The 17,457-nt window shown below is 53.8% G+C and overlaps 1 protein-coding gene across 12 annotated transcripts in view; it reads right to left on the reverse strand.

Annotated features, from left to right (window-relative positions):
* Positions 1-17,457, reverse strand: part of LOC105485271 (ATPase phospholipid transporting 11A) — a 183,284-nt gene that overhangs the window by 30,434 nt on the left and 135,393 nt on the right. For all 12 annotated transcript variants that reach the window (XM_011747541.3, XM_011747542.3, XM_011747540.3 and 9 more), the window contains exons 13-17: positions 13,277-13,450; positions 11,852-12,015; positions 10,183-10,254; positions 8,470-8,543; positions 2,982-3,085 (exon numbers count right to left, since the gene is read on the reverse strand). In XM_011747541.3, the coding sequence (XP_011745843.1) occupies positions 2,982-3,085; positions 8,470-8,543; positions 10,183-10,254; positions 11,852-12,015; positions 13,277-13,450 (588 nt within the window). The remainder of the gene's footprint in view (positions 1-2,981; positions 3,086-8,469; positions 8,544-10,182; positions 10,255-11,851; positions 12,016-13,276; positions 13,451-17,457) is intronic.

Below are 17,457 nucleotides of genomic sequence, written 5' to 3' on the forward strand. Positions count from 1 at the left end.
CAACTGGACTGGTTAGTACCGCCAGTGCCGGCAACTGGACTGGTTAGTACCGCCAGTGCCGGCAACTGGACTTGTTAGTACCGCTAGTGCCAGCAACTGAACTGGTTAGTATCGCTAGTGCCGGCAACTGGACTGGTTAGTACCGCTAGTGCCAGCAACTGGTTAGTGCCACTAGTCCTGGCAACTGGACTGAACAGTACCGCTAGTGCCTGGTAACTGGACTGGTTAGTACCACTAGTGCCTGGTAACTGGACTGGTTAGTACCACTAGTGCTGGCAACTGGACTGGTTAGTACTGCTAGCACCTCGTAACTAAACTGGTTAGTACTGCTAGTGCCCAGCAACTGCACTGCTTAGTACTGCTAGCGCCTTGTAACTAAACTGGTTAGTACTGCTAGTGCCCAGCAACTGCACTGCTTAGTACTGCTAGCGCCTTGTAACTAAACTGGTTAGTACTGCTAGTGCCCAGCAACTGCACTGGTTAATACTGCTACTGCCCAGTAACTGGACTAGTAGTGCCAGTGCCCAGCAACTAGACTGGTATCACTAGTGCCCAGCAACGGGACTGGTTAGTACCACTAGGGCCTGGCAACTGGACTGGTTAGTACCACTAGTGCCTAGCAACTGGACTGGTTAGTACCGCTACTGCCCAGCAACTGGACTGGTATCACTAGTGCCCAGCAACTGGACTGGTTAGTACCACTAGTGCCCAGCAACTGGACTAGTACTACTAGCGCCTGGAAACTGGACTGGTTAGTACCGCTGGTGCCTGGCACTTGGATTAGTACTACTAGTACCGGCAACTGGACAGGTCAGTACTGCTAGTGCCTGGCAACTGGACTGGTCAGGACCACTAGCACTGGCAACTGGACTGGTTAGTACCACTGGTGCCTGGCACTTGGACTAGTACTGCTAGTGCCCGGCAACTGGACTGGTTACTATGGCTTGTGCCCGGTAACTGGACTAGAACTGCTAGCCGCTGGCAACTGGACTGATTAGTACTGCTAGTGCCTGGCAACTGGACTGGTTAGTATCACTAGCGCCCGGCAACTGGACTGGTTAGTACCGCTAGTGCCCAGCACTTGGACTAGTACCGCTAGCACTTGGCAACCAAATGAGTGCTGCTGTTCATCACAACAGAAATGAACAGGCCCACATGGCCGAGTCTCAGCAGTTATGGGAGTGAAAGACGCTGGATGAAACAGCCACCTTTTGTGATTCTGCCGATAGGAAGCTCCAGAAGGTGGACACGAGTCTGTAGTGATGGCGAGTGGAGCGGTGGTCTGCAGTGGGTGGGAGTTGGCAGGGATGGGAATATGAGGGCGCGAGACAGTCTCTGGGGTGAGGGAAGCGTCCCCGTCCCAACAGGCAACGCTTCCACGTGTGCATTCGTGTGTCAACGCCCTTACTGCTGTCGCATTTTAAATGTGTATAGATGAATGTATGGCAATTACATCTCAAGAAGGCTTTTTGAAACATGCAGCAAATGGACTTTAAAATCATCACAATTCACAATCCATGTGAAGGACGCTTGTGCTACTCAGAGGAACCTGCTTGGCTTTCATGCCGCAACTCTGTGGCTGGAGGAAGTCAGTGCTATTATTTTGTGGATCCCACTCGGAGAAGTTCAACAATCCTAAACCTGCTGCTGATTTATGGATTCCTGTTGGTTCCAAGGCAGCTACTTTGTAGTGCTAGTTGTTGTTTTAACAGCAACTTAAAGGTGAATGATCTGCACACTGACAGCATTCCACAAAGTTCAGAGCCGCTCTGGCTGCTGCAAGCACAGGCTCACACATGAAAGGGCTCCTGTCCATCAGCAGCAATTCTTAACGCTCTGACATCTGCAGTAATCAAGTGTTGAGACTGACAGTGAGGACAAAGGCTGCTTTATTCATAAATGTAAGTGAAGGCAGCGCTGAGCACTATGGCCTCTAGTCCGAGGTTCTCTTGGCTCAGACTTCTTTGGTGCTGAGCCAGCCTTAGAAGTCTTGTTTCCAGTGCGTAGCCATTCCGGCCAGCGTCATTTTGGACCTCTGGGAGGAGAGCCTGTCAGTCACCGTTTCCTTCTCATGAAAAGATGAAGACGGTGTGAGACGAGGGGCTGCCCTGGGCTGGAGTGAGGGAGAAGACCCCAGGGTGGCATCGGGAGAAGGGTGCAGACGCCGTGGCACAAAGCAGCCACATGGAGAGCAGAGGGAGCGCATCCACCCAGCCACACGTCACCCAGCCACGCGTCACCTAGCCACGCGTTGCCCAGTGTTAGGGCGTCTGACGGGAGGGAGCGCGTCCACCCAGCCACGTGTCACCCAGCCACGCGTCACCTAGCCACGCGTCGCCCAGTGTTACGGCGTCTGACGGGAGGGAGTGCATCCATCCGAGCCACATGTCTGACGGGGAGGGGAGGCCCTGCTGTGAGAGACACTCAGGCCATCCCCCTACTGCAGCAGCCCCAAAGAGAGAAAGCCAGACCCGCAGAGTGGCAAGCTCAGGTGTGTGGGCCGCTGGGCAATGCTACACAAGAAGTGGTGGAAAGAAACCTTATCGTACAGGCTTAAGACCCAGATAGGGAAAGAAACCCGAACAGGTGATGTCACAACAGAAAATGAAAGCACTGACTTGTTTTGAAGCAAATCACTAGAAATGTCAAGACAAAGACCTTTTTGCTCCAATACAAGGACCACAAATGTGCTACTTCTGACTCCCCAAAACATCAATCAACCAACCTCGCACCCACCCCGAAATAAAACCCTGTTGCAAGGCTGGGGAGGAGACGGCCTGCGCCTGGCTGGGCATTGGAGGCCCCTTGGGGTAGATGTCGGCCGAAGTTGCCTGTCTGTCTGCATCTGGCCCCCCTTATTTCTGAACATTCCCCAGGGGATACAATACGCCATTCCCAGCCAGGAACCTGTGGCACATGGAATTCCTTCCTGACAACAGGGGTGCTGACTGCCACGAGGCCCTCCCCAGCCCGGCTCTCACCACTGCGTTCCGCTCCACTCTGGCTCGGATCTGGTCAACTTTGCCTTCTATCACTCGGGGGAATATCGAAGAATCTGCTCCTTTGCAAAACAGATAAATTTCTCCTACAAAATGAGAAAAACGAGGAGTTTAATCACAATATGGGGAAGACTAGATTATTTTTAAAATTATGCCATTATTAAAAAACCAACAACCGGGATTGCGGTGTGGAAACCTTTTTAAAGAAGATTTTAATGGATCAGTTAACATGTTACAGTCAGGAAAAAAATAAAACCTACAGATTACCTCCAAAGCCTCGTTTTATTCCTACAACCCTAGACATCTCACAGGAAAGGCGGGAACCAGGAAAAGAACTTGGCTCCGGGCCTCTCTTTTCTCTAGGAAAGACACAAAAGGGGATAAAACGCCCTCGGGACGGGGGCTGGGGTGACCCAAAGCGGTTCATGGTTTCTGAAATGCTGGAAGGTGAACACAAATCCCCTTCGGAGAGCCATGTGTCCTCACGCAGAGCGAGGCCGCCGGGCCACCCCCGAACTTGGAAGAGTCACAGGAAATGTTGCGTCATTTTTTCCCACGCCTCCCGTAACACTGCGACTGCTGTGGACGTACTTGTGCCATGAACGCGGGCTTCTCAGGCCTCGGATAAAGCGAGTTTCTCTTTCAGGCACTGCAGCACGCAGCAAAGGCCATGACAGCTCTGCCGTGATGTGACCTGCTCCCGACACACAGAGCCCCCTTCGCTCCTGAAGCATCCCCCGGTCTGCGAAGCCACGTGGTTGTGCCTGGGCGATGGAAAACTCCATCTCGGCGACGGCAGGGTGGGAGAAGCACCACAGCAGCCTGAGCGGCACGCTTAGAAAGCTCCATGCCCAGCTCCCAGCAGCGCAGAGAGAGCCCTGAGACCCCTAGACACTGAGGTCCCTCGGGAAGTCTATCGGGGACCAAATCCAGAGGGCCCCAGGGTGGGCAGGCAGTGGTCCCCAGGGGGGTGGTGGGAGGGACGTGGGGAGGGGACGCTCCTAGGCTGACGACCCGGATCCAAGGCCTGGAGCTTGGACAAGGACTCAGGAGTAGGAACAGGTCCACGTTGCCTTCCTTCCCGGATCCCAGGAAGCGCTAACTCCTGAGACACCGACAGGGAAGCCGTGGAACACGGCTACACCTGACGCTCACGTGGCTGAGGTGACTGCCAACCTGCAGCCAGAGAGGATGGCACCTGGTGATGCGGGTGTTGCCAATACACGGAGCAAACCGGTGCCGAGCAAAGGCTGGAGGGCATGGGAGAGGATGGAGGCTGAGGCTGGAGGGTGCGGGACAGTGAGCAGGTGGGGGACGGAGGGCACAGGAGAGTGGGGAGGCTGAGGCTGGAGGGCACGGGAGAGTGAGCAGGTGGGGGATGGAGGGGACGGAAGAATGAGCAGGTAGGGGATGGAGGGGACGGGAGAGTGGGGAGTCTGAGGCTGGAGGGGATGGGAGGCTGAGGCTAGAGGGGATGGGAGAGTGAGCAGGTGGGGGATGGAGGGGACGGGAGGGTCGAGAGGCTGAGGCTGGAGGAGATGGGAGAGTGAGCAGGTGGGGGATGGAGGGGATGGGAGAGTGGGGAGGCTGAGGCTGGAGGGGATGGGAGAGTGGGGAGGCTGAGGCTGGAGGAGATGGGAGGCTGAGGCTAGAGGGGATGGGAGAGTGAGCAGGTGGGGGATGGTGGGGACAGGGGAGTGAGCAGGCTGAGGCTGAGAGCTGGAACCTGGAGGGCCCCTGCAGAACTGCACAGGTGTGACCACGGAGTCTCAGTTGCTTAGCACAGAAAAGCAGGGCCCGGGGGTTAAACCACCCAGCCGATGTCGGAGCCATTTCCCGACTCCCACGGTTTCCAGCCAATGCTGTGGTGTCATCAGATGCAGTTTAGAATAACGATGGTCCAGATGACATAATGATGCATTCTTGAACAGCAGCACATTTTTTACTAGAAAATTCATGTTTCATGGCTCACAACTCATGCCAAGAGCATGTGAATGGCTTAACTTTCCCACTGTTTCAGCTTGTGAATTCTGCTGTAAGACACAGGACACCTTCAGCCTGAAGAGTTGGTCAGGAACAGCCTTGGAATAAAAAAACCCAGAGGACAGAGCAAAAGTTAATCTACAACGAGCAACAGAAGACCGTGTTTTGCAGCTGCTTTGCAGAGCCGTGCACACGCAGGTGACGCGACCGAACACACAGGATCCTGTCCCCAAGACAGCCGGGCTGTGTCGCAGGTGCAGCCATGGTTGGTGGCTGTCCCCTCCAGGACCAAGAAGGGCTTAGTGCCATTTGGAGAAGAGAAAGGGCTACAGAACCTCAGTTTGAGCCCATGGTGGGGGGTCTCTCACTGGGTCTCACAGACGAGCTCAAGGACATGGAAACCAGGCATGACAGCAAATGTCCTCGAAATGGCTGGAAAACAGGGCACCAAGGAAGCTGCTCCCAGAGGAGCTCTAGAAGGGTGCACGGTTAGGACTTTCCTTCTTCTCTTTCGTCTTTTCTGCTTTTCTTTTTCATAGATGAATATGCTTACGTACTCTCCCTTTCTTCTTTCAAGTCGGTGTTCCATGGACTGCGTGCATCTTACCTGGGGTGCAGTGAGCATCCGCAGGATCCCCCCCAAAGAGAAAGACTTCACATCTCCCTTTGAAAGGGAATGCCTGATGCAGCCGAGTAGCCTGTGACTTCCAAGTCCTCCCTCAAAATTCCACTGCGGAGAATCCCAGGAAAGCACATGACTGAGGTACAGACATCCGAAAATGGGAGGCCCCTGTTGGGGCTGCCCAGCCCCCCAACACTGAGATCCGGCTCCGACAGCCGCACCCCCACGCAGGGCTGAGCCCAGGGGGAAACACGGGCTGTGAGCTGGCTGCCGGGTCTCCCTGCCCAGCAGGCAGAACTCCAGTGCAATTAGTGTGCCTCTCCAGGGAGGATTACCACTTACAGAACACCTTGCTTAATTACATATTCAAGCTTCTCTTCAAAGTAACTGATGAGTGGCTGGCTTCAGACAGCAGGGCAGTCTCTCCTGCAAGTTCTCAGTTCCTCAGAGAGGCCCTAGGAGGCCCACAAGCGTCCCCGTGCGGATGGGAATATTCTCATGGCACAAATGCCTCCAACCTGGATTCTTCAAGTGATCCAGTAGCTCTTCAGCCTTTTGATGGTAACAGAAGTTATTTACAAAGATTCTGCGGCGTAGCCCACAACATGAGCCCTGAGGTCTTGGGCATTCAGGATGCAGCAAATACCCTTTGTGAGTGTGAGGCAGGGGCGGCCGAGCGCGTGGCAGGGGCAGCTCCAGGGTGGCTGATGCTTGCCTTCTTGGGCACTGTGGTCAGCCCCACAAGTCACGGGCAGCATGTTCCAGTCACGGCTCAACAGCTAGATTCGACTTCTACAGGGAAAACCGCGTGATGGGATGGACCAGGAACTTCCTACCCAGGATGCGTTTATTGCAGATAACTCCAAGTGGCTGAGACTCTCAGGACGGCGCCTCATCCAAGCCGGGGGGAAGGGCTCCGACACACAGAGGTCTCGCGCATTGGAACCTGTTCTCAGACCCCGTCCTGCTGATCCCATGGTGCAGCTGGCAGAAGGTCTTCACGGGAGTCCTGGCAACATTCACACACAGACGGTTCCTCGTCCTGTGACCATCAGTGGACGTCTCACTGTGGAGCCCGGATTCGTCCCACGTTCGACAGCATGTCTCAGAGGTGATGCGGCGGGACTGTGTCTAAGGAACCAGCGGAGGCAGGTGGCAGCCCCCAGAGCAGCAACGGCACCCTCCTGAGGCTACTGCCCACCCCGGAGCCGCTATGACTCACAGGGCATCACTGAGAGCCACACCGCCCCCCACAGCTCCTTCCAGGGCTTAGAAAGTGAGGCACCAGGGTCCTGATCAGAAGCGAGCCCGACGGCTCTGATGAAGGCCCTGCTCCATCTACTCTGTGCTAAAGTGAGACTCGGCCGTCTTAGGAAGATGCTGCACGGAGCTCTCCGCACGGAGTCTGTCTGGTTCCTGGGAGCGGCTGTTTGGTTGTTTGCCAGGCATCTTCCCAAAGAGCTAAATGCAACCTGGGATTGTCCGGTTTTAGGAAACAATGAAGAGTGAGATCCCACAGCTCTCGACAAAGCCCCGCTCCGATGCTGGGCTCTCAAGGGCACAGGATTTGGGAGCACTCGGTGGAGGGTGGCGTGACGTGAGCGTGTTGCTGAGAAGAGCATCGGTTCTGCGTTCGGGATGCGTGCGGGCTGCCGGCGGCCGCAGACGGACGGACGGACAGCCCCACCACAGGGCAACGTCCCGCACGCGGCTGTGGGGCTGAGGGCCGGGAGAGGCTTCCTGAGCCGTCCGTGGAAAGGACAGATGGGTGAAAGGCCCTTGCTATGGGAAAGCACTGCAGGCAGCAGGGAATGAGGCCACTGTGGGGGGTGCACGCAGTGCCCTCTGGGGACACTTAGGGACAGTCTGGCGATGAAGGTGGGTGAGAGCCTCAGAGGGGACGCTGGGAGAAGCTCAGCACCGGCGGGTGGGAGCTCTTAGGAAGCGATGGCCACGCAAAGGGGTGGCCCCTGCAGACGGAGCCCATGGGCCCTGCCTGTCCAGGGCAAACAGCCAGGGGCGCCCACGCCTTCGAGCCTCAGCACTGTGGGCGGGAGCCTGAGGGGCTGCGCTGTTGAGTGACCTGTGGCACGTGTCATATCCCACGTGACCTGGTGAGAGTGGGGGGAGACGAGGTTGTCCACCTATGCATGGGGGATGCAAAGTGCCGGGGAGGGTCCCTTACAGGGAGGTCAGGGGACCACAGACGTGTCCACCTGGACTGGAGAGGGAATTGTCCAGGACAGGGGCAGCCACAGGTCAGAGTGGGGGGACCAGGAGAGTGCCCACCCATGTGGGTCACCAAAACATCACGGTGGCCACAGGGCCCTGACTGCGCCCCGCCACTGCTCACCCCAGCTTTCCGGAGCACAAACCGAGTGTGCTGTTCTCACAGACACACTGTTACGGCAACCGCCAATCAACAAAGCTCACTTTGCAATTTTGAATATTATTACAGATATATTTGCAAACCCACACTACCTTTTCCTTGAAAGTGGTTATTTAAAAACATTTTATGTCATTTAGCTCTGCATGGAGAAAAGCGGGTGGGGGTAGGGATGGGCAGAGAAACACTCACAAATGCAGTTAAGCAATTTTCAACAGTAAAGTGTCCCCAGCTCGACACTAAAAGATGGACAGAGAAAGGGTGCCGGGTGTTTAGCCCAGGACTCCCTCCTCAGCATTTCAGAAATGTTTCACTTTTTAAAAATAAAAAAATAGCATTTTGAGAGGATCTGTCTATACTCTTTTAAAAAAGAACAAATCATTCTTAAACGCTAAATCCTTAAAGGTCCTGTAGAATTTAGTTATCAGAATAAAACACAACCACCATGTATAACTTAATAAAAGAAAAAGAAATTTTACCTGTAGCGGATTTTACAATTACACTCATTCTCCTTCTAACTGAGTCAAAACTTAAAATTTCCAGCAATTCAAACCTGAAAGAGAAACGCAGAGGGTCACACTGTCCACATGGGTCCTCACGCGATTCCATCTGGTAGCTGCGAAGCTCTCCGCAGCAGAATGGCTGGGGCAACCCTGGCCCCTCGTCAGGGGACACACGAGGGCCGCTGGGTGAGGGCTGTCCTCACACGGACGCCCTGAGAGGCCTGGATTTGAAGGACGCAGTAGGTGTACCAGTGAGGCAGAGTCTGGGCCCCGTGGCACCTGTGGCACCAGCTCCTCACCACGTCCCCACCCGACCCAGGGCATGGGCTCACATTCTGACAAGCAGGCTACACTCCCTATGCACTGACTCCCTCCCTAAACATTGCTGAACAGACTCAAAGTTGTGTCAGAGCTCGGATCCTTGCCAATGAACCAGCATCACCCTAAGAGATCAAAACCACGGAAAAAGCAAAGGACACTGGCGTTTTGCCTGGTGCCGTCCTGTTACCGGAAGACTCAGAAAACCTGTGTGGCATCTGGAGCATCAGAAGTGTTTGGGAGCCCCTGCTGCCGCCCCTCAGTCTCCTCAGGGCCTTGGACTCAGTGGGAAGCTGAGGAGGGGCTCTGGCCACAGTGCCAGCCCAGTTCGGAGCCAGGGGTTCCTCGGCAGAGCCCTGACGGGGGGTCTCATCTAGTCCACGATCTCACCGCCTCCACAGCTGCAAACCCGGAGCCTCAACAGCAGTGACTTGCGGCCCCCAGGAAGCCCAGGGCGCTGTGGGGAGGGCACAGCCGGTGCCAGTGGAGGGCCCGGGTCACCCTGGAGCCCAGGAAGCCCAGGGCGATGTAAGGACGGCACAGCCAGTGCCAGCAGAGGGCCCGGGTCACCCTGGACCCCGGGAAGCCCAGGGAGCTGTGGGGAGGGCACAGCTGGTGCCAGCGGAGGGCCCAGGTCACTCCAGACCTCAGAAAGCCCAGGGAGCTGTGGGGAGGGCACAGCTGGTGCCAGCGGAGGGCCCAGGTCACTCCAGACCTCGGAAAGCCCAGGGCGCTGTGGGGAGGGCACAGCCGGTGCCAGTGGAGGGCCCGGGTCACCCTGGAGCCCGGGAAGCCCAGGGCGATGTAAGGACGGCACAGCCAGTGCCAGCAGAGGGCCCGGGTCACCCTGGACCCCGGGAAGCCCAGGGAGCTGTGGGGAGGGCACAGCTGGTGCCAGCGGAGGGCCCAGGTCACTCCAGACCTCGGAAAGCCCAGGGAGCTGTGGGGAGGGCACAGCTGGTGCCAGTGGAGGGCCCGGGAGCCCCTGCCGAATCAAGGGGTTTGTCCTTTCCCTTCCACTGGGGAGTTTATTTTCCCTAAGAATGAAATTTTAAAATCCAGGTGTTTTGAGGTCGTCACCACCAGATCTTGTGTCTTTGCTGGAACGGTGACCGCACATTCACGCTTATTGAGTCAGATCTCAGAAAAACCATCCAGGGGAAGCAACCCTGTGGCTGAACCCAAGCCCTTCTCTAATGGTCCAGCACTTCTCCAGAACATCTGGTAACATTCCCGGGCTGTCACTGGGAAGGAGAGGAAGCGAATTGCGGGAGAACATAGAGAACTTGTCTTTTCCCTCAAATACAGAACCTTATAAAGAACATTCTTTATTCTTTAGTCCCTTCACATCTAAGGGCGAGTTGCACATACCTTTCGACGTGGTTCTCCCTGTTTAATACCTCCATGTAATTGTCCTTCAGCCTCAGGTAGGTAAAGCCAAGTCTGCAATGCGAAGGGAAACCTCAGGGTGAATCTGAGATACTGATGTTCCTCTTGCACTATTTGCTTTGTATTTTGGTAAAGCGTTCTTTTCAAAAAAGAAATACTTTCAGTTAAACAGAGATTATAAACTGCATTATAAAGTTAGGAAATTATCATTATGAACTTATTTACCATCTCAAAAAATCTTCCAAGAGCAACAGAATTTCTGCCCAACCCAGCCCTCCCTGGTACGCAGCAGTGAGGCACTTTCTGTCAGTATTTATTGTTCTCCAGCAGACAGTGGCGGGCACATGGCCTGCAATCCTTGCTTCGATAACACCTTTGCTCACTGATTCGTGGGCTCTGTTGTTGCTGGTGAGCAGAGAACACGATGCCAGAGGGAGAGGGTCTCTGAGAGGCTGTGACCCCCAGACCAAGCCCCTTGAGTCACAACGGGGAACCAAGGCCCAGCGCAGGCCTTCAGCCAGCACGTGGTGCACCCATCTGTGCAATGCCTCCTCCTGCATGCCTGAGGGTCAGCGACCTTCAAGGCCTTGTGGGAGCCGCTGGGATGGCAGAGAGAGAGCATGGCTTCGGGATGCGATAGGCCAGCAGAGGACCCGGGAGACAGACGTGCTTCCCAGCACAGCTGCGGCCATCATCGCAGCACCAGGGGGATGGGAGTGGAGGCCTCTGGCCAGCCCAGGTGGGAGCAGCGGCTGGAAGAAAAGCTTCAGGGCGGGGACAAGTCTCAAAGGCGGGCAGGGCAGCCTGCCCTCACTTCTAACACCTGTGATGAAGGCAGTGGCATTCCTGGGCACTTGTGTTCCAAGAAGAGAGAAATCCAGCTCCAGGAAGCCTCACCTACACATGTGTGGGTTTACGCATGAACGAAGGGCCCCAGTGATACTGCTGACGTATCTGTGCTGCTCAAATTGCACAGAGAAAACACATCAGTTTAGCAGCAACAAAAACATGGCTGTAATGAGGGGAGAAGCGCTAACATGATTCTCACCACACTCAGTCCCTGAAGGCAGTGTCCGTTTATTACTTTTGGAGAGGGGAGATTCGGTATTACAGAAGTCATGAGCTGGGTGGATTTGAAAACGGCTTCCCTGAGTTGAAATTATCCATGTATCTGGAATGCCTAAAGTATTTTTCCAAGCGTTTGCTTAAAAGGTGGGCGGTGGGAGGTCGTGCACTAGCTCTGCTCTGCCCCACCCAGGTTGTGGCTCTGGGAAGGCTGCTGGGCCTCTGGGCTTCAGTTTTCTGAGATGCAGGAGGGATATATGTGTTAAAGGAAGGATTGTTTCCATATTTCAAAGCCCGTGGTTATTTGGAATGACCTCTAACTTACTGCAGACCTCAGGAAGAAAAGCCAGCCACGAAAAGTCAGAGCTGAAGACTCATGCGCTGGGGACCAGACACTGCTTATCACGGTGGGAGGGGCTCATACAGGGACGGGAGTCCCCAGAACCTGGGCGCAAAGGCAGCAGAGCTCAGTGTGCAGGGCACGGGGTGGGGCTGAGGACGCCTCCAGATGCAAGTCCCTGACTGGGGCCAGGGTGGGGCTGAGTCACATCAGGAAACCCAGGCAGACCCTCGGCCCGAGACGTACCTCTGGACACCTTCGACCAGCGCCACCTCGTCGGGCGAGGATGAGATGTACACACAGGATTTCCCCCCGTCTGGAGACTTCCTGGGGCCGTCCACGCTGTCATCATCTTTCACCTGGACAGTGTGGCAGAGACAGAGGGCCCGGAAAAACAGCTCCTCGCGCTCCTATGAAAAAGCAGTTCCCAGAACCCACAAATCACTATGCATCCACTGAAGATAGAGGGAAATAGGCACAGACAGAAAACACGAAGGGGGGTTTGGTCCCTGCAGCCGCGAAGGCAGCTTGCGGGCGGTGAGGGGTTATACGGTGGGATGGAATTACAGCTTTCCATCATTCTCAAGCGCTCTGTGGTAACTGAAATTGACGGGTGATGAAGACTGAAACAGGCGTGTGTTCTTCAGCACCAACACGTTTAGAAACCACAGAGGCTTCACGTGCACTCAGAAATGGCGAACAACCACGAGCGTCCAGGGAGACTGAGTCACACGGTGCCGCGAACACAGACATCCACAAACATGCTGGACCCTGGCTGTGCCTCCGCCCCGGTGCCTGCGCGATGGGGACATGCTCCTAACCGAAGCATGTGTTAGACTAGACATGACAGTGGCACTCCTGCTGTTGACTCACATCGTAACGTTCACCCTGAAACCCCCTAAGAAGCAGGAGCTATTATCCTGCGCCTGCAGCTGCAGAATCAGCATTCAGGAAGGTGAAGAGATGTGCTCAGGGCCACAGCCAGCTGGGACCTGATCCCCAAGGCTGCCCTGTGTGTGGGAAAATTCAGGAATGGCGTCAGCCTGGGACCCCAGTCCTGCCCAGAGATGCTGAGATCTGGAGCCACTGCACTCGGGGTGTATGTGAGAGTGCATGTGTGTGTCTGCATGTGAGTGTGTCTGTGTGTGCATACGGTTTCTGGGCATGTGTGTGTGTGTGTCCGCGTGTGAGCGTGTGTGCATGTGTCTGTGTGTGCACACGGTGTCTGGGTGTGTGTGTCTATGTGTAAGCATGTGTGCACATGGTGTCAGGGAGTGTGTGCGTTTGTATGTGTCTGTGTGTGCACACGGTGTCTGGGCATGAGTACGTGTGTGTGTAAGCATGTGCACACGGGGCTCAGGGAGAGTGTGTGTCTGCGAGTGTCTGCGTGTGAGTGTGTGTGCGTGTCTGTGCACATGGTGTCTGGGTGCATGCATGTGTGTTTGCCCTGCTTCTATGGTTTTCAGAACCAATTCTAACATGGGTATCACCGAGCAGATGTGTCCTAATGGGACACCGCACACATCGCACTTTCTGACCATCCCTCCCACTGAAGTCCACAGAGAGGAGGTGGATTTTCCTGGACACTCGAGTGAAAAGGGGTGGACTCAACATGCACGCACAGCCGCCCACTCACTCACACACTTGGACAGCGTGGAGGCTGCCACCTACCCTCCCGTTGACGCTGGGGGACGAGTCAATCATGTCGATTCCTGAGGACTCTGGGAGGACCTGCCCGTTGCAGATGACGTGGGGCACGTAGACGTGGCCTTCGATGCAGCACTCCTTGAACTCCATGTTGTTCTCCGTGAGGGTGCCGGTCTTGTCCGTGAAGATGTACTCCACCTGCGGGCAGGGCACAGCAAGTCAGGACGCTCTGAGGGAGGCCCATCTCCGAGCCAGACACACAGCAGCTGTTTCCTCCCCAGCTCCCACTGCGACTTGAATAGGCAGTGGATTTCTAAAGGTTTTCCCCCAGACAGACTCCTCACCGGGCCGAGCCACACTCCCGCCCCATCCTTCTTCCTAGCGTCCAGCAGGACCCAGCAGTCCTGGCAGGTGCGATTCAGGACGGGTGGGGAGGCCTCGGGGCACCTTCTCTGGGTTGGGAGCAAAACAGACAAAACAGAGTGTGGTCTCACAGTCACATTCCCCGGAAGGAGACACGGGTGGGGCCAGGGCTCCATTTGTTTGGGAAGACAGAGTGTGAGTGGGTCGTCCCGAACCTTACTTAACAACAATAAAAACCAAGGCTACGGAGAGGACGAACTTACTCTATCTAAAGTCTTGGAGGTCAAAACCCACAATGCCATGTAAGGTTGAGAAGGTAAAATTCAAGCGAATGAGGACAAAACAAACCTCGGAGAAAATTGTAATATGTGTTAAAGATACAACCCGTCTTAAACTCTGGTTTTAGATAAGCTCACGGGTCACATGTTTATCGTGAATAACTGAAGGTGGGAATTCTGGAACAGCGGCAGTATCTCGAGACTGAGTTCGGACGTGCCCATGGGGACGCCTCTTTCCCAAGCACTTTGGACAATGGATATCCAACCTGTGTACCCTTCTTACACAGGATTTTAAAGTAACTTAGAATAAACTCTTATTCAATCTCAAAAGTAATTTTATTTTTATTTATTTTTTTGAGATGGAGTCTCACCCTGTCGCCCAGGTGGGAGTGCAGTGGTGTGATCTCGGCTCACTGCAACCTCCGCTTCCCAGGTTCAAGCAATTCTCCTGCCTCAGCCTCCCAAGTAGCTGGGATTACAGGCACGTGCCACCACGCCTGGCTAATTTCTGTAATTTTAGTAGAGATGGGGTTTCTCCATGTTGGCCAGACTGGTCTTGAACTCCTGACCTCAGGTGATCCGCCCACCCCGGCCTCCCAAAGTGCTGGGATTACAGGCGTGAGCCACCACGCCAGGCCCTAAAAACATTTTTAAAAAGGTAAAATGGGTAAGAACAAAACAACAAATGTTAAGAGGTTTTGGTTTATCCTCCTGTTGAGCTTAACATTTGTTGTTCTTATCCACTCAGAGTGTCCAGCCACTGGGCAGCGCCTCATTTAATCTTCAACTGTGATGAATGCATCAACCATGTTATTATCCCAGTTTCAAGAACGTGGAAACAAAAGCTTGAAATCTCTGGACACAAATCCAGTCAGTTCTGTTAGCTCAGGACACGGAGATAAGATTGTTTGCTTTGTTAATATTAAACAAGTTTGTGAAAGTCTTTGATTTCTTTTTCAAATAGTTTGTTGTTTGGTATATAGAATCACTACTGACTTTTGGGTGATTTTGTATCCTGCAAATTTAGCAAATTTGTTGATTAGTTCTAAAAGCTTTTTGGTGGCATCTTTAGGCTTTTCTATATATAAGATTGTGTCATCAGCAAACAATTTCACTTCTTCCTTTCCTATACGAATGCCTTTTATTTCTTTTTCTTGCCTCATTACTCTGGCTAGAGCTTCCAGCGCTATGCCGAACAGAAGGGGTGAATGTGGGCAGCCTTGTCTTCTTTCTGATCTTAGAGGAAAAGCTTTCACCTTTTCTCCATTGTGTGTGAAGACACGCTTTCAGCTTTTCTCCAATGCCAGCTGTGGGTTTCTCATCTATGGCCTTTATTGTATTGAGGTACATTCCTCTACACCTAATTTGTTGAGAGATGTTATCATGAAAGGATGCTGAATTTTGTCAAATGCCTTTTCTGCATCACAGATAATCATACGGTTTTGTCCTTCATTTTGCTGACGTAATGCACCACACTTACTGATTTACACACACGAGCCACCCTTGCAACCCACAGGTGGTGCATGATCCTTTTGTGTGGTGCTGAATTGGTTTGCTAGTGTTTTGCTGAGGATTTTTACACTTTGTTCATCAGGGGTCCTGGACTGCAATTTTCTTTTCTGGTGGTGGGACAGTCAACCCTAAGCCCAGAGACGGTCAATGCTGCCATCACCCTCAGCTCTCACAACAAAAGACAATGCACGCCTGCCTGCTCAACTCGGCCTGAGGCAGGATTTGTGTTCCAAGGCACTCGTGCTCAGGAGGCAACACTACCTGGTAGAACAGGGCACTGCCTGCTCCTGACTCGGTTTCTCATCTGAGAAACAGGGCAATGGCACTGAGCACACAGGACACAGAGAAGGTGCACAAAGTGCTGGGCACAGGATCTCCACGGGACAGAGGCAATGGCACTGAGCACACAGGACACAGAGAAGGTGCACAAACTGCTGGGCACAGGATCTCCACGGGACAGAGGCAATGGCACTGAGCACACAGGACACAGAGAAGGTGCACAAACTGCTGGGCACAGGATCTCCACGGGACAGAGGCAATGGCACTGAGCACACAGGACACAGAGAAGGTGCACAAACTGCTGGGCACAGGATCTCCACGGGACAGAGGCAATGGCACTGAGCACACAGGACACAGAGAAGGTACACAAAGTACACACAGGACACAGAGAAGGTGCACAAAGTACACACAGGATACAGAGAAGGTGCACAAAGCACTTCTGGCACAGGATCTCCATGGGAGATGGTTGTTTTCGTCGTAGACACAGACACTTGAGTGGTGGATGAATCTCTACTACACATACAAAAGAAGTCATGTTATCATACTGCACATCGACGGTGGGCATGGGCGTTTACCCACGGAGCTGCGGTCAGATGAACCTGCCTTTTGGGCTTGTCCACCTGTCTTGACCTCAGTGTGTCCCCCCGTGAGCAACAGTACACACTTCTCTGTGTGTGGGGAGATCAGCCTCCAGGCTGGAGCCTGGTTTTGGTCAGGAAAGAATGACAGAAATCATATTCTGTTTTGCTGGACTCCAGACAGACGGATGGAGGAGGGCAGAGAAGAAATCTGCTGTACTCAACACTGCTGGGCACTTTCCTTGCCACAGAAAAAAGTTATTTCCCAATGAACTTATCAGAAGCTCACAAAATGTACCATCTATTGTTGAAAAGGAGATAGAATATTCCTAGGTAAAAGCACCTGACTACTGAGCAACTAAATCAGCGTCTGCGCATTGCTGACTGAGACAACACACCACTGTGAGGAGTATGGGACACGCTGGACGAACACACTGAAAAGTCAAACTCATCAAACGCAAAACATGATCCTTCCGTTTGTCCACCTTCCTCACAGGAGGCAGACAGAGGCCTCTGTATCTGCCGGAGTCTAAGTCTATTTACAGGCTGTCATCTGGGAGGGAGATGGAGATTTCAGCTACCGGTCTATAAAGTGGCCTTGTTTGCTAAAATACCCCTCAAAATTGCTTTCTATTTCTTCCGAAAAGACCAATTACCCTTTCCTGGTACCTGCTCTGGCAACCCTGCACTCTGCAACGTTAAGGCTGGGAAGGTAGGGAAGGTCACCACTCTAGGCTGGGGACACCCAGGGAATGGGTCTTTCCCCAGCTCCCTTCCCAAGTCAGCAGGTCTGGTGTGTGCCTCCCAGTGGTGCGGCGGCAGGGCGGCGGTCGCACCAGACTCTGCACTGTGCACCTTGTGTCTATGATCTCATTTCATCCACACCCCAATCCTGCAAGGCCAGCATCTGTTATCATCCCCATTTCACAGACTGAGACTCGAGGCATGGCAGTGAAGCCTGAGCTCCCGCAGCCATCACGCAGCAGCAGGGTCTGAACGGAGGCGTCTGAACTCTCTGCAATCAACCAACTCACTGGAAGTCTGGCTTACTCATCTTTAAAGTGAAAATACCCAGCTTGCTATGAGACTTGAATATCAGGTGCAGAAGTGAGTGCAAGGCTGGCAAAGCCACTTTTACCCACCAGCCCTGATTCACATCTGCACCCAGAAAGGGTTCTGCGGTTCTGCCCAGGAA

Source organism: Macaca nemestrina, chromosome 16 (genome assembly GCF_043159975.1).
Source record: "Macaca nemestrina isolate mMacNem1 chromosome 16, mMacNem.hap1, whole genome shotgun sequence".
Taxonomy (NCBI): Eukaryota; Metazoa; Chordata; class Mammalia; order Primates; family Cercopithecidae; genus Macaca; species Macaca nemestrina.